General features: G+C 42.4%; 2 protein-coding genes across 2 annotated transcripts in view; both read right to left on the reverse strand.

Moving 5' to 3' along the window:
• Positions 1 to 13,119: 13,119 nt before the first annotated feature.
• Positions 13,120 to 22,655, reverse strand: PSTK (phosphoseryl-tRNA kinase). The gene is made up of 6 exons (XM_084633271.1): positions 20,626 to 22,655; positions 17,959 to 18,250; positions 17,455 to 17,653; positions 14,984 to 15,059; positions 14,320 to 14,413; positions 13,120 to 14,062 (listed from the first exon to the last, which is right to left on the reverse strand). The coding sequence occupies exons 1-6, from the start codon at positions 20,839 to 20,841 to the stop codon at positions 13,863 to 13,865; spliced, it is 1,077 nt and encodes a 358-aa protein (XP_084489397.1). The 5' UTR covers positions 20,842 to 22,655; the 3' UTR covers positions 13,120 to 13,862.
• Positions 22,656 to 23,538: 883 nt separating this feature from the next.
• The window catches only part of LOC311523252 (disintegrin and metalloproteinase domain-containing protein 9-like), a gene marked incomplete at its 5' end in the record, with an annotated part of 33,254 nt that continues 29,751 nt past the window's right edge, over positions 23,539 to 27,041 (reverse strand). Inside the window, one exon of the mRNA XM_084633024.1 lies at positions 23,539 to 26,097. Coding sequence (XP_084489150.1) covers positions 26,016 to 26,097 — 82 coding nt within the window. The 3' untranslated portion in view covers positions 23,539 to 26,015. The remainder of the gene's footprint in view (positions 26,098 to 27,041) is intronic.

Here is a 27,041-nt window from a genome sequence, read left to right on the forward strand (position 1 = left end):
AATTGTCTACTCTTCAGCAAAGTACCCAAGGCAACTAAAAAAAGAGAATTCAAGCTTTAACTCTTAAAAATGTATAACAGTTATAGTCAGATACTGCTGGTCTCATGCAAGTAGCCCCATTGACTGCAATGGAAATACTCGGCAGGATTTGGCATTCAAGCCCTGCTCCTACAACAGGGTCTGTGGGGTGGACTTCATTAACTTCACTGGTGCTCCAGGCAGACTCAATTTCAGGATTGGGACCTTAGGTTGCTTAAAAATAAAAAGCATATTACTGTGTTTTCTGTTGTGCCAAACAGTGATTTGATTATACTTATTTCCTTCTGACTACTAAGTATGTTTGGAAGGTGCATTTTCAGTTTTATTATTAAAATTGTAGTTTTTCATAATTTTGTACTAAAATTGTATATATTCTAATATTTACTAGAATTTAAAATAAAGAGCACAATTAGTATTGCAAAGCTGTTTATGGTTGTGACTCTGCAAACCTTTATTCTCACAAGTAGGCCTTATTCTTACAAAGTCAATAGGAAATACTTGTCGGTAAGGATTTGTGGGATCAGGTCCTAGATTAGTAAAATTGTTTCATAGTGAGTTCTAAATGTGCTAATCTGCACTAACTTTAAAAACAAATCCTTATAACATTTTATAAGGAGCTGTTTAGCTTTTAACTTGTATGAACAAGGAAGTTCAGGATATGAGTTGAAATTTTTCCACAGTTTAAGTTCTATATTTGGAAAACATTAGCTTTGTTTTACTTTGTTTTTATTGTTATGGAATATTTTATAGATCTGTTGGACAATTTTTAACATGCACTATTTATCATACTCTTAATACAGACATCTGATTCTGAGGATTTTCTGTTCAATGATCAGTCAAATATTGGATTGAAGATGTTGGCAGGAGATTAATGATCTCAGTTAATATTTAAAATAAACTGTGAAGCAACTAACGGAATAATTTGATTTTTGCAATGCAGTGTTTTGCTTCAGATGACTTTTGCATAAAATTTTATTTGTATTTTAACATACAGCCCTCCATTCTGGAAAAGACATGTTCTGACATCGTTTCATAGCAGAATTTGAGCTACGTTGGACATGCTTTTGTTATGGATTTTTTTTCCTTGACAAAGGGAATGTCACTGGCAAGTTTCCCATCAGTTTAAGTTTCTGTGAAAATACATAGCCAACAGATGTTCTGTTGCAGAAAAAACAAGTCCCTGCTGAGGCATTTTTCACTGAGCAATCTTAGCGTATGTGCTTCTAGTTCCTGCTTTGTTAATAATGTGTATTTCAATGTAAAGAGCATATTTTGTATGCAAAAGATGAGACTTGAGTTAGTTGTAAAACAAGTTTTATTGTGTAGTGATGCTGGTTTTAGAAAACAAAGGTTAATTCTGAAATAACTTGACTATATCTAGTGTAGTTCATGTTGTGGAACTTTGTTTTGAAAGATATGAATAAAACACTTTCTAATGATGTTCAATTTATTAATCCTTTTTGAAAACTATGTAGGTCTTAACTGCTACTCATATGAGCAGTCTTTACTCATGCAAGCAATTCCATCAACTGCAGCCAGAGCTAGTTGCCTGAGTGTGCAGGATTAGGCCCTACAAAGCTCATTGAACTTAATAGAAAGACTCCAGTGGGCTTTGGATCCCATTCAAACTGGAAGCTTTGTGTTCACTATAGCTATTATCAAATAACTACTAAATTCATTAATGTAATACCAAAATCTGCCCTAAGAACATACATTAATACACCTAACTAAACATTGTTTTAGGAGTGGAAATGATTAATGAAGCTGAGTGATTCTTGCAACTGGAGTTGCAAGAGAGTGTAAGGCAGAGCAGGACTATCATAGCCAATCTCTGTTTCCAGCTGCAGTATTCAGCAGAACTAATTCAAGGCACCTCAACACCAGAAAAATGTTTGCAAACTAGTGTAAATCGAAGTAAAACACAAATGATTAAAGGGATGGAAGAAGTGACGGACTGACAAAAAATATAAAAGAACAGAGGTATAGCTTAGCTATATTACTAAATGGAACGAGGGGAGAAACATACCTATATACAAGTATCTGAAGAGGGCAAAGACATACTTTGGCATAATAAGGAACAGTACTGGGTGAACACACATGGCGCAGCCCCAGCAAAGGAAGTGGAGGAGTCCTTGTTGCTTAGAGCATTAAAAAAAACTGCATAAAACAGGAAAATGTAATCTATCATCAGGGTCAAGGTAGTTCTTTCCATTTGTGTAACTCATTAACATTAGAGATGGATTCATTTCTTGAACAAAAACTATTATAGCATGACAAGAGTGAATTAGACCAGGATGGACAACAGGAAAGGAGGGAACCTTTCTTTCTGACTCCCATAATATTAAGTTCCAGAGGGAGTAGTGTTCAATCTCTAAGTCAGAAGTCCTGAGGTGGTCTGGGAGTAAAGAACAAAAAGAGGAAGCTTCAAGGTGGGGCACAATTTGATTTCCTAACCACCCATCCACTGTAAAAGTGCATTGCCTTTCTGACCTGCATGGTAAATGACTTTTCAAGGAGTTCACACACACTGAACTTGTTTCTGTTATTCTTTAAATCAAAAGATCACCTGCTCCAGTATCAGAGGGGTAGCCATGTTAGTCTGGATCTGTAAAAGCGGCAAAGAATCCTGTGGCACCTTATAGACTAACAGATGTATTGGAGCGTAAGTATATGGCAACTGGGTGGGGAAAAATTAGTTTGATAGGATAGGCCAATGTTTGGATGACTTGCGTACAGTGAGATGATGCTATCCAATTTAAGGGTCCAAATATTTGAGTCCTGACCAGTTCACTTAAATTTTTAATTATAAAGTTTATTAAAAGCATAATAAATGCAATGTTAATGTCAATATAAACATGTCAGGAAATGCAAAAGTTAATGCCACTGAGAATCTTAACTCAGGCCAAGTCTACGCTATAAATTTACATTGATATAACTACATCACTCCGGGGTGTGAAAAATCCATATCCCTGAGAGATGCAGTTATACCGATCTAACCCCCGGTGTAGACAACACTATATGGGCCCCTACTGGCCAAGGTGGATTAACCACACCGTCAGGAGAAGCTTTTAGTAAAGCACTCAGTGGTCCAGGTTTTTAAATGTAGACCTTCTCCTCAGAGAGAGGTCTCAACAGACTTGCTAGTTTTATGACTCATTCCAACAACTTGTAACCTATTAACCCTCCTTTGTCCTATGATGCAGAGATGTTAATTACCCCTTCATTTTAAGTGGTTTCTGTGCTTAATCTGTCCCATCTTGACACACTAGTTACCTTTTCCAGACCTGAAGAAGAGCTCTGAAAAGCGCAAATGCTTGTCTCTTCTACCAACAGAAGTTGGCCCAATAAAAGATACTAACTCACCCACCTTCTCTCTATCATATCCTGGGCCCAATACAGCTAAACCAACACTGCAAACAATCAACTCTCTCACACAACATATTCAGGTTAATGTTTAACAGTCTGACTAGTAAGCAAAAATGTTACTACACATTGCCTTAACATTTGCATTACATGGCTTCATTAAAATTGTATGTCATAGTTTAATTTGTTTTGCATTTTGCTTTTTATTTTAGAGAACTTAGTTTTTGATAGATGTGGGCAATCGTTTGCCCAAATCTATTTTAAATGCAGTCACTCGCTAGTTACACATTTATTTGGCAGTAACTGTGGCTCTGTAGAGTTGCGTAACTTTAATAGGAAATTTACGGTGTCTTCACTTAAACTGTTGCTGCAGCTATATCGCTGTAGTGCTTCAGTGTAGACATTACCTATGCTGATAGGAAGGGTTTCCCCATAAGCATAGGTAATCTACCTCCCCAAGAGATGGTAGCTAGTTTGGCGGAAGAATTCTTCCATTGACCTAGCACTGACTTCACCTGGGGTTAGGCTGGCATAGCTATGTCTTGTGGAGATGTGAATTTTTCATACCTCTGGGAGACATAGCTACGCCGATGTGAGTTCTCAGTGTAGACCAGCGATTATCTGTCCAAATCCCTTTTTTAATGGCTCATAAGTAGGGCTACAATTTTGTCATGGACATTTTTAATAGCCATTTTCCCTGTTGTGGAATCTTTGTCAGGGAAAGCGGAGGAGTGGGGGGTGGGGCATAGAATCATAGGACTGGAAGGGACCTTGAGAGGTCATCTAGTCCAGTCCCCTGCACTCAAGGCAGGACTAAGTATTATCTAAACCATCCCTGACAGGTGTTTGTCCATCCTGCTCTTAAAAATCTCCAGTGATGGAGATGGCACAATGTCCCTAGGCAATATATTCCTGTGCTTAACCACCCTACAGTTAGGAAGTTTTTCTTAATGTCCAACCTAAACCTCCTTTGCTGCAATTTAAGCCCATTGCTTCTTGTCCTATCCTCAGAGGTTAAGAACAATTTTTCTCCCTCCTCCTTGTAACAACCTTTTATGTACTTGAAAACTTATCATATCCCCTCTGTCTTCTCTTCTCCAGACTAAACAAACCCAATTTTTTTCAATCTTCCCTCATAGGTCATGTTTTCTACACCTTTAATCATTTTTGTTGCTCTTCTCTGGACTTTCTCCAATTTGTCCACATCTTTCCTGAAATGTGGCGCCCAGAACTGAACACAATACTTCAGTTGAGGCCTAATCAGCACAGAGTAGAGTAGAAGAATTACTTCTCATGTCTTGCTTATAACACTCCTGCTAATACATCCCAGAATGATGTTAGCTTTTTTTGCAACAGTGTTAGACTGTTGACTCATATTTAGCTTGTGGTCCCACTATGACCCTCAGATCCTTTTCTTCAGTACTCCTTCCTAGGCAATGATTTCCAATTTTGTATGTGTGCAACTGATTGTTCCTTCCTAAGTGGGGTACTTTGCATTTGTCCTTATTGAATTTCATTCTATTTACATCAGACCATTTCTCCAGTTTGTCCAGATCATTTTGAATTTTAATTCTATCCTCCAAAACACTTGCAGCCCCTTCCAGCTTGGTATTGTCCGCAAACTTTATAAGTGTACTCTGTGCCATTATCTACATCTTTGATGAAGATTTGAACAGAACCGGACCAAGAACTGATCCCTATGGGACCCCACTCGTTATGCCCTTTCAGCATGACTGTGAACCACTGATAATCATAGGGATGTACAGTGTTAGAGAATGAGCTCACCCTGCAGTACTGGCTCCTGTCCCCTGGGGTTGGACCTGGCTCCCTACTCTGGGCATTATGACCCAGCACATGGGGTCACAGCACCACTCAGGTTGGCCTGTATGCTCCTCCGGTGATGGAAATGGAGGGGGCTGAGGACCAAATTGGATTTGCATTGCAACATAGCACATGGGGCTGCAATACTGCACAAATTTGTCTCCTGCTCCTCCATCTCCATCTCCGGAGGGGTGGACGTAGCAAACCTGAATGGTGGTATGGCATTAGGTCATAATGCTACTGGGTCTGTGGGTATTTTACTGTCTATTAAAATTCACAATTTTTGTGACCACCTTGATGTCTGTGACAAAATTGTAGCCTTACTCATATCTTCATATTTAAGAGATTTACTTGATTATTCCTATTATCTAGATTATTCCTAAAACCTAGCCATAGTTAATGATTTAGCATTTTGGGCATTGGACTAATGCATGTGCAAAAACCTCAATTTTTTTTAAAAAGCATAAGTAGTATATAATTACTTACTTAGGTAACTAAAAAGCTGCTGAATGAATTTACTTCATCCTTTCTGAGGAGCTTTTGCACTCAAACAAAGCATAGAATGTTTCAACTCCAAAGCAAACTAAATGAGAACATTGCAGGCAGATGAAAGCAGGGCATTATAATGGAAGTCTGTATAAAGCCTTAATTATGGCATTTACAATGGTGCCTATCTTAGACAATACCTGCCTAGAACCCTGCCCTAGTTCTGTTTGAGTGATTTTTATATAGGAAAATGGTTGCCCGGAAATGAATCCTTTCAAAGCTTTTAAGCTCTTAATATTCAACCAATTTATATACTCTCGTTAGAATTGGCAATGTACTTTTACTGGGGAAAAAGCCACTTCTTTCCTATCACTTAACACCAGCAATGTTATATGTTCAAGTCTATGATGGCAATCCAATTGATTGCTTCAGGACTTGCAGAATGGATGGCAGAGATATGACCAGGACATGATTACCTGGAACACTGTATGGTTGACAAGATGTTCCATAGTTTCAAATCTGTTTCCGCAGTCACAAATTGGATTGTGTCTCAGTACCCTTTAACAACAAGGAGTCTGGTGGCACCTTAAAGACTAACAGATATATGTGGGCATAATCTTTCCTGGGTAAAATACCCACTTCAGATGCAAACTGAAACCCCCCTGACACTCAGTACCCTTTATGGAGGGGGTATGTGCATCTACCCTGTGATGTGCAGCTGTGGTTCAAAGTGGACCATAGTTTCCATGGGAGGGAAAAGCCACTAGGTTCTTTGGTTGAGTCCTTGAGGAGTTGTTTGTTCAGGATGTTGCCTCCCCTCCACCTTGTTCACCACTGAAAACCCCAAGTCTTCAAGCTCTTGCACTGCAAGCCAAAAAGGTTTAATAGGGTTGACTGGCAATTTAGGTCTTCATGTCTTGGGCGATCCTTCTTCCTTTGAATATGATGGGACTCTTGAAAAATTCTCATGCTGCAATGAATTTAGGGTGGCTGGATGTGCACCAGTATGGGAAGCCACAGTCACATATTGATTTTACTGTGCCCATAACTAGCCACATAGAAGTGTTAAGTTGAGAATCAGTGAGTGATGTGTGGGAGAGGTGTGTCCAGGCAGGTGAGCAGTATTTTGTGGTAGAGTAAACAAGGGCCAGTGAAGAGGTACATAAAGTTTTTGCATCTGCTGTCCAGGTCATTCCTGCCAGGTTCTGGATGAGGTTTACACACATCTTTATTTTGTTGTGGATATTTTTCACATGCCAGTGGTATGTGAGGCTTCAGTCTAATGTTACCCCAAGATATTTCAGGGTGGGATTGTGTCTTACAGAAGTCCACATACAGTTCCAGCCTAGCTTTTTGATTGTTTAAATTAAATGCTGACAACTGTCTTGGTGGGGTTTGGTTTTAGCTGCTAGTGTAAGAAATATGGTTTTAAAGTCCTTGTTAGGATTTGTTCTATGGTAAGTAAATCCTGTGCTAGGCAAATTTCCATTAAGATGGTCAAGGAGAGTCATTGGTATAGATATTAAACAGGATCAGTGTTAGGTCACTTTGTAATTATATGGAACTCATACTTAAATACTGGCACCGTGCTTTTATTGTGGGCTGAAAAGGATACAGGTGTTTTCCTCAGCACATGCCAGTAAGAATCAACATTGCATACTGTACATGCTAACCACTATTAAAGGATCCAGAAAAGCACTTGTAGCATGACCTTGAGAAAAAGCTGAGAGCTTCTGAGTAGAGTGCTGGCTGGAAAGTGGCTTGGCACTGTAAGCAAAAAAATGTCTCTGGTTGTTTGATTCCTACTGTGTTCAGGGAAACAGGATTTTATGTATATTTGTAAATAAATGGGATTGCATCAAACAAACAGCTGACCCCGTTGTCAATTTCTCCTCCTAACAGAAACAACCCACAAGACCCCAAATACTGGCTAACTACTCAGATCATTAGGGGTACACAGGTGTCCCGTGGGATATGTTTATCATGTACCAATGGAAGGTGATTCAGAAAGTAAGTAATAATATGGCAGAGTGTGTGTAAAATTAGTGGCAAACTATCTTGAGCAGGGTGAGAGTTAAATATTCAAAAGCACCTACATCTCCTAGGATCCTAAGTCCCATTGACTTTCATTGGGATTTAGGCTTCTAAATAATTTAGGTGCTTTTGAAATTTTTATCCAATATCAAAGCTAGTGCTTCCCACGCTCAAACACAAATCAATTGTTGCCTTCATTGAATGTTTCTAAGAAGAAAGCTAATGAAGTATCTTCCTGAATAAGAAAATAGAATTATACACTATTAGGGACATCTAGTCACGGCTACTGAAAGATTGTAGAATATTCTACAAATAACAATGTTTTCTAATGTCTAGTTCAGTTCTGAATGTCTCAAGAGATGGTATTTCCAGCATTTCCATGATCAATCAATTTCACCATTAGTGAATGTTCTCTGTTGTTCTACCTAAGTTTTTCTTTCTTTAATTTCATCCCCCTTCTCCTAAACATTGTTTTTCTTCCCTGATGTTTACACTTTTTCAATAGACTAGCTGTTGATGAGCAAGTCACACCTGCCCACTGGTTAGCCTTTCCTCTAGCTCCCTCTTCTGTACCTCTAGCTCTCTCTTTGTGCCTTCTTCCATGCTGCGCCTTCTGCATAGACCAGCCACCCGGCTACTGTGCAACAAACCAGACCTTTCCTTAGAGCTCACTACTTCCAAAGTTTATCAACACTCATCCTCCACCAAAAGATATTTCATTCATTTATAAAGATGTTTAGGGAAATTTAACACCAAAATAATCTTTTAGCTATTGCTTCCTATAGTGAAACTGCCCCAATCACTTTTTTTAAGGCTTTCTAACTCAATGAACCTTCAAGCATTCATTACAAGTCACTGAGAGCATCTACATTGTTTTTTAACCCTACATGAAGACTTTTCTGACCTGTGCTTGAACCTGGGGTTCTGTCGTTCACACAGCAGCACACAGACTCAAGTCAGACTAACCATATCCCAGAATCCTTAGCACCATGCCACCCGCCAAAATGTGGCCATTCTAGCCCTAGGACCATGGTGCACTGTGGAATACTTTACTGCCCACCTTGCATTTGACAGGACGTTTGAACAGCCCACCAAAGCAGCCTGCCGAGCAGTCATTTTGGTTTGTGCGCTCCCAGATACTGGGAAGAAGCATCTTTTGATGAACTACTCTTGCTTGTGCTTCCACTCCTGTGACAGGAAACTGGCAAAGCATCCACGAGGCGCTGGTGGACATTTTGGCAGTGATTTCTGTCCCACCAAAAGTACCTGCTGGATTTCCTAATGGAGCTGCAGGAGGAGGAGGAAGCAGAAGAGGAGGACTACCCTGCTACTGCAGACTCACAATGGCAGATGCTGCTCAATAGAATTGGTAAAGCCACTGATGCCCCATACATAGACTGTCACTTCTGGCTCAGGGCCACAAGCAGACTGGTGGGACCACAGCGTCATGCAGACCTGGGATGTCCAGCAGTGGGTCCAGAACTTTTGCATAAAGCAAGCCACATTTCTGGAGCTTTGTGAGCAGCTTGCCCCACCCTCTAGCATAAAGCAACACCCTTGCAGGTCCAGAAGAGGGTTGCTCAAACTGTCTGGAAGCTGGTTTCCCCCCAGGCTGCTACAGGACTGTTGCCAACCACTTTGGGGTTAGACAGTTGACTGTGCGTAAACTGATGGTGGCAATCAGGCATGTGGTTAACCCCAAGGTGGCAGACATTAGAGATATTCCGGAGGTAAATGCTGGCTTTGAGAGAATCGGGTTTCCTAACTGTGCCGGGCCCACGGATGGGACTCATGTAGTTTGCCCTCCTCAAGAGCACGAGTACATAAACCACCAAGGGTACTACTTCACTGTTATGCAGGCGCTTGTGGACCACAATTTGTATGTCTATGTGGGCTGTACAGGAAAAGTTCATGATGCCTGAGTTTTTTGCTGCTCCGGAATCTACATTCAGCATAGATGAATGTGTTTTTTCTGGAAAACACAGCATGCCTTATTTGTAAACGTCGTAAAATAGTACAACACTCACACCCTGGTGCCCAGGCCAGCTGCCATTACAAAACAGTGAATACCAGACACAATCCCCTGACCACTACATATCCCCTGGCTCCACATTCTCTTTTCCCTTCTTTCCATGTTTCCCCCTCACTTGGGGGCAGAGGAGGTTTTACCAGAGAGGAGTTGAAGAAGGAAGGCTGAACGGGCTTTCGTTGCCCTGCCCAGCTGCTTATGAGTCCTGAATGCATGGGCAACCCTGACATGGAGTTGTCAAAACTACTGCTGGACTGAGGGTACATGGCAAGTGATCATGATATGGTGTTGGGGAGGTGGCAGGAGATGGTACTCCTGCAACCATTATGGACAGGAGTTGCTGAAACAGTTCTCTCTATTGAGCACTGTCCTCTTCCCTTAGCCATCATTCCTGCTCCAGGAACTGCTTTGCAAGTGCCTGCTCCCTCGCTGACACCTTGTCCTCTACCTGTCAGGAGGCCGTCGTTCCATTCTTTTGTCCCTCTTCTTTTGGTAAAGGACCTTCCGGTCTGCCCTCTCAAGAACATTGACCATAACTTCACCATGGAAACGCTTCATTTTGGAACAGTCCTTGAAGGTACGTTGGGCCAGGGATTAAGTTCCTGAAGAACAGCAGGCAGTACAGGTTGAGGAGGTTGAAATAGGAGGAGCAGTGGGGGTTATTGTCTAAACTAGCTCAGTGGAGGAGCACAGAATTAATTATTGTGGAATCTCAAGGACAAAAAAGTAACATTTCTAAAGTGAACCAATAAATAGTGTGAAGGAAATGCTTCAGGCCTCTGGACACAACCTTGTTAATCGCAGTTACAGAAGTGCATAGACAATGGTAAGTTTAAAATTATAACCCTTTTTCTGTTTCATAATAATCTCATAAGTAATTGCCATTCGGAGGGAGGTGGGGAACGGGGGTGTTTAGTGCCCTTGCTGCAAAAGGCTTTTTCTGTCATTTCAGGCCTTTCACATTTTGGAAGACATCACTGTTCTTGTGGTGCCCTATTGGCGGAGGAAGATTTTATTCCAGGCTGCTGGAGGGAAGTCTGCAGTGTATACATCTGAAGTATTCAAATGTATAGTAACCAAACAGCACATTTGTGAGTGGAATGGACTAGTCAGATACACAGAGGGGCTTGGAAAATATGCCCTTCCCTGCAAGGTGACTATCTGGAGTTCCTGCTTCAGGAAAAGTTTGCAGCTGTCAGCTAGCAGGATTGGGTCAGAATCTGAGGGAATTAACATGATGCTGCATTGGCTTACCTTGCTGCATGCAAACACACTAACGTCTATGGCTTTCCTCCACCCCATAGTCAGCATAGTTGCGGGGAAAAACTGACACCCCACTCGTATGTGGGAGACATAATTTTGTGACATGCAGACTGCATGGAGTACCTCTAACTGAAATGGACTAGATTTGGAGATAGAATACTGTTTCCCAAACACACACACACACACACACACACACTGCTCATTGTTTACAAGCAGCTCCATAGACCCAGGGGGAGTGATTACAGAGTGGCAAATTTCTTATTTTTGAAAGGAAAACAAGAATGACCCAAGCAAACATCTGTGACTTTACAGTTAAAATAATCTTTACAGCTGTTTATGAATGTCTGAAATTCCAAATCACCATTTTGAACTCAGTGTTGTGGGGGACATGGGAAGGAGGAACACCAAGGCACTGTGATACAATCTGCCATTAGAGGTCACATGCTGGTAGCTGGGGCTCAGAATTTTTGCACTGCTACTCAGAGCAGAAATCCCTCGCATTACTTTAATAATAAACTCTAAATTTGAGTCAGACACATACTGGGCTTTGGGACAGCTTCTGCCTACACGGGGTTTGCTGAAGGTTCGGCAGCAGGCTGTTCCACGGGGCGGAGAAATCAAACAGCTCTTCTGAATAGGGACCAAGAATTTGCTAATGATTGTGATCCACAGCCTGATCTGACTGGTTTCAATAGAAGTCACTTAATGCTCGTCACTGGGATCCTGCTGCTGGTTCCCATCAGTCCCCATGTCAACAGGGCACCATGCCAGCTGACCAAGCGGTCATGAAGCACAATTGGCTCCGTGCTGGGCGCAGTGCCCAGAATCCAGTCAAAGTCGTCATAAAATGAGCATGCCATTGGGCCACTGGCGAGTTGCCCAAGGTGCCGTTCTTATCGCTGGTCTTTTGGTACTTTCTCTTCAGCCTCTTAATATGTTCCCTGCACTGATCACCTGTCTGGAAAATCTGTAAAGCTGCCAGCTTTTTAGCTATTTGCCAGTATGGGGGGGGGGGGTCATTCCTGGTGCTTTTGCTGAAGTCTAGTTTTACTGACCTCGCACCAGAGATTCACCCTGTCACAGGATAGGCGTGTAGAACACAGTCTGTCCTGATAATGTCCCAGAGCTAACAAACTGCTCAGAGCCCTTGCTCATGCCTAACCCCAGCAGGATTCTCAAAACTAGGCATTGCCCCACCCATCTCCCCAGAGCACATCTACCAAGTTGGACAAAAAAACAGCTGAGGATGAGCACGCTTGTCTTCCCCAGCATACCTCTGAACAACGCACTGCCCGTTGATTAATGCACTAACATGGGATGTAAGAAACCTAGAGTCAACTCCCTGCTCTGCTACACTTGGAGCAGAGACTTGAATCCATGTTGCACCTCCCAGGAGAGTTCCTCTAACCACAAGATCATATTCTGGGGTGGGTCAATCTCCCCTGTTGAAGCTCTTCGACTTCGTATAAATAATAATTTGGGGAGCCAGGAAAAGACACTGAGTCTGTAGCCTGGTAGTTCGGGCATTCACCTGGGATGTGGGAAAGGCAGGTTCAAGTCCTTGCTCCAAATCAGCAGAGCATAAGGATTAGAACCAAAAGTCTCCCTGCTGCCAGCTGCGTGCACTAACTGCGGCATAAGTTTTTTTTCTATTACTGTTCTGATTCAAGGGGATAAGCAGCATAGTGCTAGAGAAAGCTATACTAGCATAAGCAGCAGGAAAACTTTTAGTTACAGGGCCTGAATCTTGCCTGGCTTAATATTAAACACTTTATTACCTCTACTATTAATTACCTAAAGTAGCCAGACACTGTCTGTTTTTCAGGGAGCGAGAGAATACCATTTTTCTCTCCACACAGTGCAAGTGTCAAGTCTAGAAGATGCATTGCTGCAGGTTTGATTTGATCTCTGTTGCCAAATATTGCAGAGTAGAGAGCATGCAAATGTGATACACATTGACCGTGTGTTACTTAGAAAGAAAGGCCCAGCAGGTGCAATCAGTTATCCACATTACTATAACAAACAACAGCCGTGGAAGACAAAAGTCAAAGTGTACAACAAAGATATCCTAATACAATCTCTTTATTAATATTACCTAGCATCATACAGTTAATGTAATACTGTGTGTACTGACTATTAAATAAGACAATTTATAATTTCCTATAATTTTTTACAGATGCTATGATTCACGCTATTATTATGCAGGATGATGACGGTCCCAATAGGAACGATGACTTTGATAATATAGGACGATGTTAATTACTGAGCGCAAACAACATTTGAGACCAGATCTTTTCTACTTATGTACATCATTGTTGCCTAGCTATAAATACTTTGGAAGAACAAAGGATTGGGAGGAAGATTTGAGCTTCTATTATTTGTTCTATGGAAAAAGGGTAAGTGACATTGAAAAAAAGAAAAACTGGGATAATATGAGATGAGAAAGGAACAGAGAGATGGATACATGGAAAATCTAGGAAATACAGAAGCAAGGACGAAGAACATTAAGGATGGAGGAGCCACGGAAGGAGTTCAAAGATTTGCACTAAAGATGTTTTAAGAGACACAGATTAGAATTCAGGGGACTACAGCTCCAAAATCTCTTTCATCTTCAAAACTCATTTCTTCCTATTGTTGGCCTGGTCTTAAAAATGAAACACCTGAGTTGTTAATGTTTTTTTGGTTTCATAACATTGTGACAGAAATGAATTTATAAATTAACATCAACCTTCACACATGGCAGCAGTGGCTTCCTCAGATAACTTATTCAGCAGACGGCAAACACTATCACGTTTCTGGCATTCCTTACACTGAAAACACAGTGTGCTCATTTAAAAAAAACCCTCATCGCTACATTGTCAGTCACTTGTTGGAATGAAGTAATGACATTTGTAACAAATTCACCGCTTGGCAGACAAAATTGATTTTTTTGATGATTCCCTTGTCGTAAATCTTCCAAAAACTCTGCTTTAAGCTTATTAAGTTCTTCTGCCAGAATCTTCATCTCACTTGGAAGAATATTTTTATCTAAAAGAAAAATAAAACTATAGTTTTATCTTCACATGCCTGCTAAGTTTCAAAGAACTAGGCCTGGGTCCTGTGAACACTAACTTTAGTGGGACTTCTCATGAGAATAAAGTTTCACACGAGTTTTACTTGCAGGACCCTAGGGTCTAATCTTATACTATTTCAGTGTACGGGTATTTCACAGTTTCAGCCTTATGTTAGTTACCAGTTGAGCTATATACCCGTGGAGAATGACAGTTAGAATATGCCATGCATACCTTTCACATCCTTCATTGTTTGAGAGACAATTCGTCTGAAAGCCTGATCAGCTTGGTGGAGAATACTAGCTGCACAAATGGCTCTGTCTGTTTCCTATCCAAGATCAAGAGAAAGTTATATTTAAGAGTAGAAATGCATCCAAAAATGTTCAGTTTCTTTAGAATTTCACCCGCTTCTGTGTGTCCCTCTCCTACTGTATGTAAGTAAGTATTCATGATTCAGGGGCAGATTACAGCATTTAGCCACAGTTTTGTGTTGGGAGTAGCATGGAAAATGCACCATGGCATTACCTCATGGCGTGTCTCTGCTTTTCCCCGGTACAACTATCTGTACCACCCCTTTAAGGGGGACAGCATACGATTTCCCTCCCAATGCAGTCAGTCAGTTGTGGGAGGCATTATCTTAACTACTGTAGAACATATTCAAAGCTTGTTAAAATGCAGTCCAGATGACTTAATTAAGAATTTGTGGCACAGTCACTATTTTTCATAGCGAAAACTCATTCTGTACACAGTCTTTTTCCTCTGTGCTTTTGCAAGCAAGAACTGTGGAGGGAATTTCTCATTTTTAGACACCAAGGTGAACAGCATAACTAAAAATGCGCAATTAAGTCTTTCAATATAATCTGCAGGAGGGTATTTGTTTAAAGACAATTAGTACTACCTTTTGCTCAGTATTTTCCTCAATTTGTTTCACTGGATTTTCCAAAGCAGTAACCAACAAATTAATCACCTGCAAACTAAAAAACAATGTTATTGACACCTTTTCTCTCATTTTGTAAAATCAACATATAATGGCACAAAAAACCCAAACAGCTGATTCTCAGTTAAGGTTGCAAAGTAAATAATGTAAATCTTAGACAAGACAAGGGGGCAAGAAGAACATCACAACAACAAAAAATACACATTACAAATTATGGAAACTATCACAACTATCACTTAAAGTAAATTACATAAATATGTTATTACTATTACAGTTCCAAAATTCAGTTAATGGCAGTACTGACATTTGAAAACTCACCATACTTATTCCTAACAACAGTCTTAACTCTAGCCCAAAATACTGACTTACAAACTTTTTCAAAATGCACACAATGAATTGTATAATTTGCCAGGGTAAAGAGGTTTTGACATATTAAATTGTATAAATCAGGTTTTGATACTTAAAGTTGTACGTCAGTTTTTGACATTTTATTTTATAAAATTTTCTGGAATAAATAATTTATGATTAGTTGAGATAATATCTTTGTTCTTTATATCTATGTAAATGATCCTATCCAAGAGATATTGTTTAAATCTATATCTATCTAAAGTTTCAAGTGTTTAACTTTATTTGACTTCAGTGAAACTTCTCACATGGATACATTTATTCACATGCATAAGTGTTGGCAAGGTCAGTCACAAATCTGTACCATAATTAGGGCCCTACCAAATTCACAGCCATGAAAAACGTGTCATGGACCATGAAATCTGGTCTCCCACCGTGAAATCTGGTCTTTTGTGTGCTTTTATCCTACACTCTACAGATTTCACAGGGGAGACCAGCGTTTCTCAAATTGGGGGTCCTGACTCAACAGGGAGTTGCTGCAGGGAGGCCACAGGTCATTTTAGGAGAGTTGTGGAACTGCCACCCTTCTGTCTGCGCTGCCTTCAGAGCTGGGGAGCTGGAGAGCAGCAGCTGTTGGCCAGGTGCCCAGCTCCAAAGGCAGCGCCCCGCCAGCAGCAGCACAGAAGTAAGGGAGGCCATGGGCAGCAGATGACCCGGCCATTGGGGGAGGCTAGCCCTCGGCCCCTCGCCTTGTGCCTGAGCCCCCTCTTTTCCTCCTCCCTGTCTGCCCCCTCCCCCACAGGAGCCCAGAGCCCCAGGTGGTGCAGCCACAGTGCCCTCAGCCCTGGTGCCCCAGGTGGCCGCTCCCAGCCCCAGCTGGCCACCCCCAGCCCTGAGTGGCCTGGCAGCTCAGCCAAAGCACCCCCAGCCCTGGGCCAGGTAGGTAGCGTGGCCCCAGCGCCAGCTGCCCCGAGTCCCTGTGGGAAATAGGCCGGCCAGCCCCAGCCAGCCAGGGTCAGGGCAGAGTGTGGGGAGGGGATCTGGGGGCAGAGCGTGGGCTGTTGTGGGAGGCACAGCCTCCCCCTGCGTACGATACCCGACGCCCACATGGGTGGCAATACCATACCATGCCACCCTTACTTCTGTGCTGGCAGTGGCTCTGCCTTCAGAGCTGGGCTGCTCTTCAGCTGCCCTTCTCTGAAGGCAGCACCTCCAGCAGCAGCAGTGCAGAAGTAAGGGTAGCAGTACCGCAATCCCCCCTACTTAACATTGCAACCTAATCAAAACTCCCTTTTGGGTCAGGATCCCTACAAGTACAACACCCTGAAATTTCAGATTTAAATAGCTGAAATCATGAAATTTACAATTTTTAAAATCCCATGACCATGAAATTGACCAAAATGGACTGTGAAGTTGGTAGGGCCCTAACCACAATAAGAAGTTATGTAATTTTGGTTATGATGATCATTGCTTTTCATCCCCAAAAAAGAGATTGAAACCCTGTTTCAACTGAAAATCTCAACATGACCTCAACTATGGCGCCATCAGTGTCTGTCCAGAGCTTTGTGGAGAAAAAATATCTTAAAGGATTGTGATTTGGGAAAATTAATAAGAATCAATTAACATGAATAATTTTGTAAGGAAAAGGACACCATCTTATTCCTTTCACTTTTGTTTGTAACACTATCCCCACTGTAGAAATCTGCAGAGAATTACAATTGTTTTAAAAATATTAAAATCTAGCTGTGCTCTTAATAAAGGCGTTTTAGCATCTTCATTAGAAAGCTGTTTTCCCAAAAATATAAACAAAAACAAAGCTTAAGAAGACTGTGCAGAAGCATTTTTTGCATGCATGTGTAGAACCTTGTTAAAAATAGGCACAAGCATCCTTTTAAGCCTGCTGTAGAACCACTATTGGCTCAAGTTTTAAAATATTTTCTATGTGCATTTATATTAATTCCCTGGCTTCCAGAAATAGCTCTACAGAGTGTGTACAACATACTGCACATACGTAGTGCATGAAAATTGCTATTTGCCTCTCTATGAAAGCAAAGTATATAAAGGAGAACTTTAATATCACAACATACTTATCTTCTGAAGTGCATTCAACACTTTTCAGAATTAGGCTATTTTGTTCCCACGTGTTTTTCTCAGGATTTGGTACTTCTATTTTTCTTGCCATTAGACATATGGTCTCATCAGGTAATGGCTGACTTCTCAGACAATTCCTCTGTAAACAGGACTCAAGTGGACAGTCTAAAAATAACTGGCAGAAGCCCAGTGAATCTAAAAGAATTTCACAAAATATTTGCTTTGAAGAAAATAGTAATTTTAAACTGCTAAAGTAATGCTTTCTGAAAACTATGTGTGTGAGAAATAGAAAAATTTTACCTAAACTAGAAGTTGCCTATAAGGCAGAGAAACTAGTCCGAGCTTGTGCTTTATTTTTAAATATTTTAGCAATTTAAAATTTATTTTACCATTAAATAACTTCCAAAATGGACTAAGCAGTTAAAGTTCACTGAATCTGCAGAATAATTATTTTGCTATAAAACCTGGAATTAATGCATGTAAAGGACAAAAAAAATTACATTTGCGAGCTAGCTGGTACACTTCATATCTCATGCTTTGATAATAAAAGTTGTCATCCAAAACAAAATACAATGGTCTGGAAGTGGTCGTATTTATTACGTAATGACAAGATTTGGCATCATGTATTTCTGAAGATATTAATCCTTGTTCTTTGAAACAGGAAACAAAACTTTTCCATGTTGCTTCAGTTCTGTTTGTTGGAGCACATAAATGATCTCCATTAATAAGAGCATGTAAGAAGTGTTCAAGGTACTTTAACAGTTCATGTCGGTACAATTTCCAGCAAGACAGCTATGAAAAAAACAAAGTATTTCACATTTAATATTAACGTTTAATTTAACAAATACTAACTCCCGCCCCCTACGCTTCTCATGTTCCTTCCAGTTCTCCCTTATGACGGTTCTTGTGACTCCTTTCTTCTTCAGCCTTCCACTTTCTTTCATGCTGCCTACTACCCACACCATAGCCTTCCAATTCCATATAAGTCTATCACTTTTCCTCCCCGATGGCCACCTTTGTGGCAAAAGCCCTTATTTAGCACATGTTTAATATCAGGCATGTTCAACATGTTAAACACATGTTTAACATCAGGCATATGCTAACATGTGTTTGCTTAATAATGATTTAAGCATGTGCTTAATTGCATTGCTGAATCAATGCCCAAAGGTTGATCGCCTCACACATTTTTATGTCTTTGTGCTTGAACGGTGTGCAGTTGTCAGGTGTTATATCTATTTCAGTTTGGATACAAGCTCTTCAGCCAGAGAACTTGGGACCATACCTACATGGCAACATTTTCATGTACTTCAAAGGAAGGAGGCCTCTTGTTGCTGTCTTTAATTCACTCATTATTAACATATGGCAGCAGATTTAACACTGGCTCATACCTCAATATTTAGACTCCAGAGTGAGGTTTGGGTAGAATTTTGACATTACCACTGAATTTCTTTGCTCTTGTGTTTAGGAAATAAACACTTAGCTAAAATGAGAGCTGCTAGGCAGGGACAATTGTGGTCCCTCTGTGTCTAAAGTAATTGATTATCGTCCCCTCCCATAGCAGTTGGGGTCTGGGTGTACTCTGCAGGGAAAGGCAGAAAGAGAGGCAAAACAGAGTGGAAATGCGAGAAATGGTCAGAAGTGAAGAGCTGAACAAAGAGATGGTATTGGGCTGCAGGGCCTGTGCCACGTGCTCACAATGTCCTTTGATCTCAACATAAATTGCATATGCTCGGCCTCTCTCAGGATTTGGCCTTTGCTGGGGGAGGGTAGGACCACTTTTAAAGCTCTGCCCTTGGGTCACCTTCCCCACTAGCTTTCCCCAGAAGAAACCCCCCCTAGTTGGGGCAGAAATTCCCAGGCTCAGCTGTGGGATGGGAACAGACACAATGGCCTCGTGCGTGTGTCACCCACGTTGAGCTCAGAGGTATCAGGAAGAACAAGTGGCCTTCTGAGGAAGAAGAGGGGGAGTGCCCACAAAGTGGCACTTGTGGGTTGAAAATAACACTGCCTTAGACAGTACAGAAGGAGCAGTCCCTGGGATACAGTCTGCATTTGGGGGAAGACGAGGAGGGACCATATAGGGAGGCAACCCTGCCCTCAGCACTGGGGAGGGGCGGGTCAGCTCCGCCCTCAGCACTGGGGAAGGGTAGTGCCCGGCCACGGTGGGGTCAGCTCCGCCCTCAGCACTGGGGGGGGCAGTGCCCGGTCACGAGGCGGGGTCAGCTCCGCCCTCAGCACTGGGGAGGGGCGGGTCAGCTCCGCCCTCAGCACTGGGGAGGGGGCAGTGCCCGGCCACGGTGGGGTCAGCTCCGCCCTCAGCACTGGGGAGGGGGCAGTGCCCGGCCACGAGGCGGGGTCAGCTCTGCCCTCAGCACTGGGGGGGCGGGTCAGCTCCGCCCTCAGCACTGGGGGGGGGCAGTGCCCGGTCACGAGGCGGGGTCAGCTCTGCCCTCAGCACTGGGGGGGGTCAGCTCCGCCCTCAGCACTGGGGGGGGCAGTGCCCGGTCACGAGGCGGGGTCAGCTCCGCCCTCAGCACTGGGGGGGGGGGGTCAGCTCCGCCCTCAGCACTGGGGGGGCAGTACCCGGTCACGAGGCGGGGTCAGCTCCGCCCTCAGCACTGGGCGGGGCAGTGCCCGGCCACGGTGGGGTCAGCTCTGCCCTCAGCACTGGGGAGGGGCAGTGCCCGGCCACGAGGCGGGGTCAGCTCCGCCCTCAGCACTGGGGGGGCGGGTCAGCTCCGCCCTCAGCACTGGGGGGGCGGGTCAGCTCCGCCCTCAGCACTGGGGGGGCGGGTCAGCTCCGCCCTCAGCACTGGGGGGGGCAGTACCCGGTCACGAGGCGGGGTCAGCTCCGCCCTCAGCACTGGGGAGAGGCAGTGCCCGGCCACGAGGCGGGGTCAGCTCTGCCCTCACACTGGGGAGGGGCGGGTCAGCTCCGCCCTCAGCAGTGGGGAGGGGCAGTGCCTGGGACACAGCCCGCCCTGAGTGGAGCAAGGCCAGCGCACGTGCCGCCACTCGCTCAAGCCCGAGGAGGGGCGTGGCAGGTAACTGCCCGCGGCCAGCGCAGTTAGCACTGAAAAGGTTCCAGGGCTGCGCAGAGCAGCGCTGGCCAATAAAGGGGAGGTCAATCTACGCTAACCAATAGGAAGGGCAAAATCTGTACTGACCAATGGGTGTTGTTCTACGAGCCCCACTTCTGTCTCTGGTTGGCTGAAGGCCTCCTGCGGAATGAGATCATCGTAGGTCAGGAGGGCGCAGTCGCAGCCTGGGTCCCCGCGGCGTTGCAGGCTGTGTTTCAGCGCCCGCGCCAGAGTGGACTTGCCCGCTGCCGGCAGCCCGCACAAGATGCACACGCCCAGCCGCCGGGTCCCGGCAGCCTCCATCGGGGCGGGGCAACTGACAGCGAGCGGCTCCGTGTCGGGAGGCGAAGACTCGGAGTGGCGCGCGGCCCCTTGCGCGTGCCGTTGTCAGCGCCTGGCATGCCGCCCTTTCAAAAACACGCATGCGCGCTTGCAAGTGTGTTGCCTAGATGCGCACGCGCAGTGTCGCCAGTTTCCCATCCCATGGGCCGGGGTTGGGCCTATCGTCATGCCCGTGCAGACATTCGGGAGGCCGCTGCGCCTGTGCGGGGTTCTCGTCCCTCTGCTCCCCGTTCAAGGCCGTGGGGAAGAACGGGGGTGAAACGCCCCCGCCTGGGGGGCGCTTGGGGGGAGTCTCGGGGCTGCAGGGGCCCAGTGGGGAAGCGGCTGCCCTGCCGGCAGGTGGCCCAGCCTGGCCTCGCGGGCTGCCCCATCTCCCAGACCCGGCCGCTGTTGGATTTTTCAGCTGTATGAAGGTCTCCTTTCCATCGATCGGTCTCCTTGGTTTGTGCAGCTGGAGGCGAAAATAGCCCTTGCCGTGCAATGGGAGCTTCCTGGCAAACCTTTCAGTGCTTCCCCAGCACTTTACGTCTCACACTGCTTCTCAGAACACCCTGGTGAAACCGCTATGGTGAGCCAAAGGGGGTGGAAACCAAGTACAGAGAGATCCACATTACGGATTGACCTTTGTAGTCTTCCTGAAGTGAATGAGGCTACTTATCAGACTGAGAGCAGGTTTTGCCTTACCTGACATGGATCCCGAGCCCGCAAACTTAGCTGTGTTGATGGAGCCCTGCACAGACATGGAGCTCCACTCGTGTGGGTGAAACTGTGGGGATAGGGGACTGCGTTAGTCGGGTTAGCTTGCAGGATCTGGGCCCTTGGTTAAGATCCCAAAATGTCTGCAGAGCCAAAATCAGAAGTGACCAGACCTAACTGCCCTCCTCTGCTTAGTCAGATTGACTCACTATGTGGCCTCTACAATGAATAGATGCATATAATGTTACTATGTCTACAAAATACCAAGTACAGTATTTTCACGGATAGTATAAGTGGTGAAATTATTGTCCACATGTTTTTAAAACCTGAGATCTAGTCAGTCTCCAAAAAAATGAGTTAAATGTTTTTAGGCGTATTCTAGTTTACATTAGAACTTGACTGAAGTTAACAAAAGTATGGCCACAGTGGGTCATCCCAAAGGTCCATCTAGCCCAGTATCCTGGCTTCCAACAGTGGCCAGTGCCAGGTGCCCCAGAGGGAATGAACAGAACAGGTAATCATAAAGTGATCCATCCTCTGTTGCTGATTCCAAGCTTCTGACAAAGAGAGGGTAGGAGCGCCATCCCTGGCCATCCTGGGTAATAGCCATTGATGGACCTATCCTCCATGAATTTATCTAGTTCTTTTTTTAGCCCTGTTATAGTCTTGGCCTTCACAAGATCCTCTGACAAAGAGTTCCACAGGTTGACTGTGTGTTGTGTGAAAAAATACTTCCTTTTGTTTGTTTTAAACCTGCTGCCTATTAATTTCATTTGGTGATCTTTAGTTCTTGTGTTATGAGGAGGAGTAAACAACACTTCCTTATTTACTTTCTCAGCACCAGTCATGATTTTATAGACCTCAATCATATCCCCCCTTAGTTGCCTCTTTTCCAAGCTGAAAAGTCCCAGTATTATTCAGCTTTCCTCACATGGAAGCCATTCCATACCCCTAATCATTTTTGACAGGTTTCAGAGTAGCAGCCGTGTTAGTCTGTATCCACAAAAAGAAAAGGAGGACTTGTGGCACCTTAGAGACTAGCAAATTTATTTGAGCATAAGCTTTCGTGAGCTACATCCGATGAAGTGAGCTGTAGCTCACGAAAGCTTATGCTCAGATAAATTTGTTAGTCTCTAAGGTGCCACAAGTTTTCCTTTTCTTTTTACTAATAATTTTTGTTGCCCTTTTCTGAACCTTTTCCAATTCCAATATATCTTTTTCAAAATGGGGCTACCACATCTGCACGCAGTATTCAAGATGTGGGCATAGCATGGATTTATAGAAAATATATTGCTTCTATATCTTATTGCCTATCCCTTTCTTAACGATTCCCAACATTCTGTTTGCCTTTTTGACTGCTGTAGCACATTGAGTAGATGGTTTCAGAGAACTATCCAAAATGACTCCAAGATCTCTTTCTTGAGTGGTAACAGCTAATTTAGACACCATAATTTTATGTTTTCCAATGTGCATTACTTTGCATTTATCAGCACTGAATTTCATCTGCCATTTTGTTGCCCAGTCACCCAGTTTTGAGAGATCCTTTTGTAGCTCTTTGCAGTCTGCTTGGGATTTAACTATTTTGAGTGGTTTCCATCCTCTCCTTATTAGGACATAGAAAATCTCCTAAATTAAGTGGGTTAATACCAAAGTCATTTATTTCATTTGTGAATTACCACAGGTAGATGGCAGTAGTGGTCCCCCTACTGCACCTTTTTCTTAACCACTTCAGTAAAAAAAAAAAAAATTCTGTGAAACATTGTTATATATCTTGGAGACATATTTTCAAACAAATGCTCTTAAATAAATTATCTTACCATTAATTCATTTTCCAGAAGTTGTTGCAATTAGAATATATTTGCCCATTGTAAAAAAAAAGTACCTACATATACTCAGAAAATTATAGATATGTAAATATTTTTACTTTTTAATGTTACATGTTTCACAAGTATTGATTTACAATACTCAAGCACTTAAAATAAGATGCTATAGAGAAAAATTCTTCTGTCAGTACCACAGAGTATCTTGAACAATACATTTGTAGTCTTTGGGTGAAGGATTTTGGTTGGAGCCCATATATAGTGATTTTATCCATGCAAAATGTGCATCCCTAGGTATTTTGACAGAAAAAACACACTTTCACAGAACTTTAATACTTTTAAAACAAAACCAAGAACAAACATTTCCTTCTGTGATTTTAAAAGTATACTTCTATTTTACTTCATACACTATTTTATTAATGTACATGGATAATAGGATACATTTTTATTTTTGTTTAATATGGAGGTTACTGAAATTCTAAGAGATACACTCTGACTCTATTGCTTGAGTCAATTCACTTAACAAGGTGGGAATAACAAAATGCTCCTTGAAACACTGGATAGTATTTCCATAATAAATTAGATGTGTGAATGCTATTACAACCAATATAGGTATAAACCATCAGTTTTTATCCAGACTTAGTTTGAAATAAATTACAATGCTAGTTTTCAGTAAACATTTTTTTCCGTATCAGAAGTACCAGTGCAAATGATTTACTGATTCCTGATGTATATACACTACTAGAGTACAAAATTGACAACTTTTATATTTCTTATATTCAAAAAATAAAGATACTATTAAATATGCTAACATTAACAACTTGTACTAAGATACTGCCAGCATGTCATACTATTATTATTAAAACAATAAGCAATAGGTTAACAATGGGCACACATTTAATATAACTAAAAATAATGGTTGCCTTCCACAGACTGAGAAATTACAAATGGAAGAGACTTAGGTCATCTAATCCATCTCCTTGTCAGTGCTGAGTTTTGTTTTTCTACAGTATATTTTCTGTTTCATTGTCTGGTTCAATTGTAAAATGACAATAAAGGGGTTTCCACTGTTCCTTTGGGAGACAAATCCATAAGTTAATAGATTTTAGGATGTTAGTTTATGCCCCCAAGATTCACACATGAAGCTGGCCCAACAGTCATAGATCTCACCATTCTATGTGAAAGAATGTCTTTGCTATAGTGCTCCCTTCCCTAGGGAGGCGTGAGTGAGCACAGAAAGCAGCTCAGGTAGCAGTGAGATCCATGTTGGGAGGGGAAAGGGATCAGAGAAATGTACATTGTTTCCCCACCAGCCTTATTGGAAATTCCTCTGAGAAGAACAGAACAAACTCAGTTCTTACGGAGCTTTCCTTCACCTTAGGTGTCTCACACAGACTCAGGAGGGAGGGATATGGCCCACAACTGGGAAATCTTCCTGATATTTAGCCTGAAGTGTCCTTTGGTTAATTTTATTTTATCATTCCTATCACTTTGAATCACCTTTAACATTTTCTCTTTTTCCACTGTGTTTTCACCCTGGATATATGTAATAGATTCGCCATGCCCTCATTCCATTAGTTGTCCATTTTGCCAAACTCTGTGCAATTTTAGTTATTTTCTTTTAAATTAAAACTCCTTGCTGATAGTGTCACATTTAGAACTACAAGACTATAATGTGTTCATTTCAGAGCTGATGTATTCCTAGAAATCTCAGATTGTCATTACCAGTAAACATTTAATATGTAGTTAAGCAGCTAGTCTTTTTCCTGAAATGTATAGTAAATAAGGTAGTACACAAGGATATGTGTAATAAAGTAAAAATTATTGCTGAGGCTACATTCATTATTTATACCCATATTCTCTTCACCAGAATTCTTTTGTTTATTTGTAATAGTTGAGTTTAAATGTAATATTGCTAATAAGTATCACCACTGCTCCAGCCCCAGGACATTGTGTAAAAGGACTGAAGTGGCATAAAAGAGCCCTAAAAGCCTTGGTTCTGAGGCACTCAGAAGACAGCCGTAATGCTGCCTCCCAAGGATCTCTTCACAGACCCTAGCATAAAAGAGTGGTGAGGTAGGGCTCCAGCACAGTGGTCCTGCAGAGATGCTAGGCAGTGCCGCTTCCCACCAGACAGCCCAATGAAGTTGTAACTTAGGCCTCCAGAGCTGCCTGAGTTACACAAGAGCCTCAGAGAGGCTTAGGATTAGGAAGGTGAGTTAAATCCATCTTAAACTCCCCCTCTCCCTGGCTGCTAGTTTTGTGCTGTGCCTCAAAGTCTAGGTTGTGGAAGAGATGATTATTTGTACATATTATAGGTAAGAGTTGGGCTCTTATGCCTTCTGATAAAAAAGGCCTGGGCGGAGCTGGGCACCTGTAACTTCCACTGAAGTTGAATGGTAGGTGTTCATCTCCCCTCAGCATCATGCCTTTTCTGATGAAACAGTCTATTATGTTTCAAAGGTAGTTCTGACTCCTAGGACTGCAAGATTGAGACTTTCATATAACAAAGAAAAAAATAACAATTCTAAAATACGTCATTAATTTACCTTTGCCACATTTTCTTTCAGTTTACTCAAGGCATTTGTCTGAATTTGTGAGGACTCCTAAAAATGGCTTTCAGACAACAGGTCTGGGCGGGACAGGTGGTCGCTGATGAGATCTTGAAGGAGCTGCAGGAAACTGATTTTGTATTGGCTGCCTAAAGAGTGAAAAATACTTTTAGTGCATGTTTGATACCATATTTCAGGAGCTGAGAAAGATCATTAGTATCAGGAAATCTACCTATCCATGTTATTTCTCAAGTGCCTGTTACAAAGGTGTTGAATCTCCCATTTTAAAATATTTTTAATGTTAGTAATTATTTACTATTAATATTATGGTAGCACTTAACAGGCTTTGTGAAATCGCAGCCCCATTGTGCTAGACACTGCACATACACATAATAAGAGACAGTCTCTTCCCTGAAAAGCTTACCATCTAAATAGAAAAGACAAACAAAAGATAAGAGTTGTAACATAGGCACAGAGAAATACTTCAGACCTAAGGTCTTTGATTGCATCTTGGTTTCTGAAGTACTAAGTACACTTTGTCTGCTATAAGTGATAATAATCCAAAAAGCTGGAGTATCTTGAGCTTAGATATGGAACCAATTCTTTTATTAACTTCAGTGGAAGCAGGCCCCACATTGTAGTTATTAACGTTTTCTTTTCTGGAATTGTGTGTTATTTCAGGACCAACTTTCTACTGGAAATTTCAGAAAATTTGATGGTACATTTTTCTCCACAATGATGCAGCCATGTACATTCTCATTCCGAAGAGGTTGTCAATGGCAGCATTTGTGACTGATATAAGGCTGAAGATACAACAATATTTCATAATTCTCTACTGTAGAAACCAGTAAAAAGCATTTAGCACCAATGAAGATATTAATATACTGATATGTAAAGATGGAAGAGGAACGTTTTGAGAGGTTTTTAAACAGTACTGCTTCAGCATTCCCGCCCCCTACAATATTACCTCAAATGCTTTTTAAAAACAGTTGCTCATTTTTTTTCTCAAGAACTCTGTTTATTTTTGCACTTCTTTTGAATGCTGAGGTGGCTGCATATGATTTCATCTTTCATAAGGCTAATATCAGACACC

This window comes from Lepidochelys olivacea (assembly GCF_965140295.1).
Source record: "Lepidochelys olivacea isolate rLepOli2 genome assembly, chromosome: 7".
NCBI classification, from domain to species: domain Eukaryota; kingdom Metazoa; phylum Chordata; order Testudines; family Cheloniidae; genus Lepidochelys; species Lepidochelys olivacea.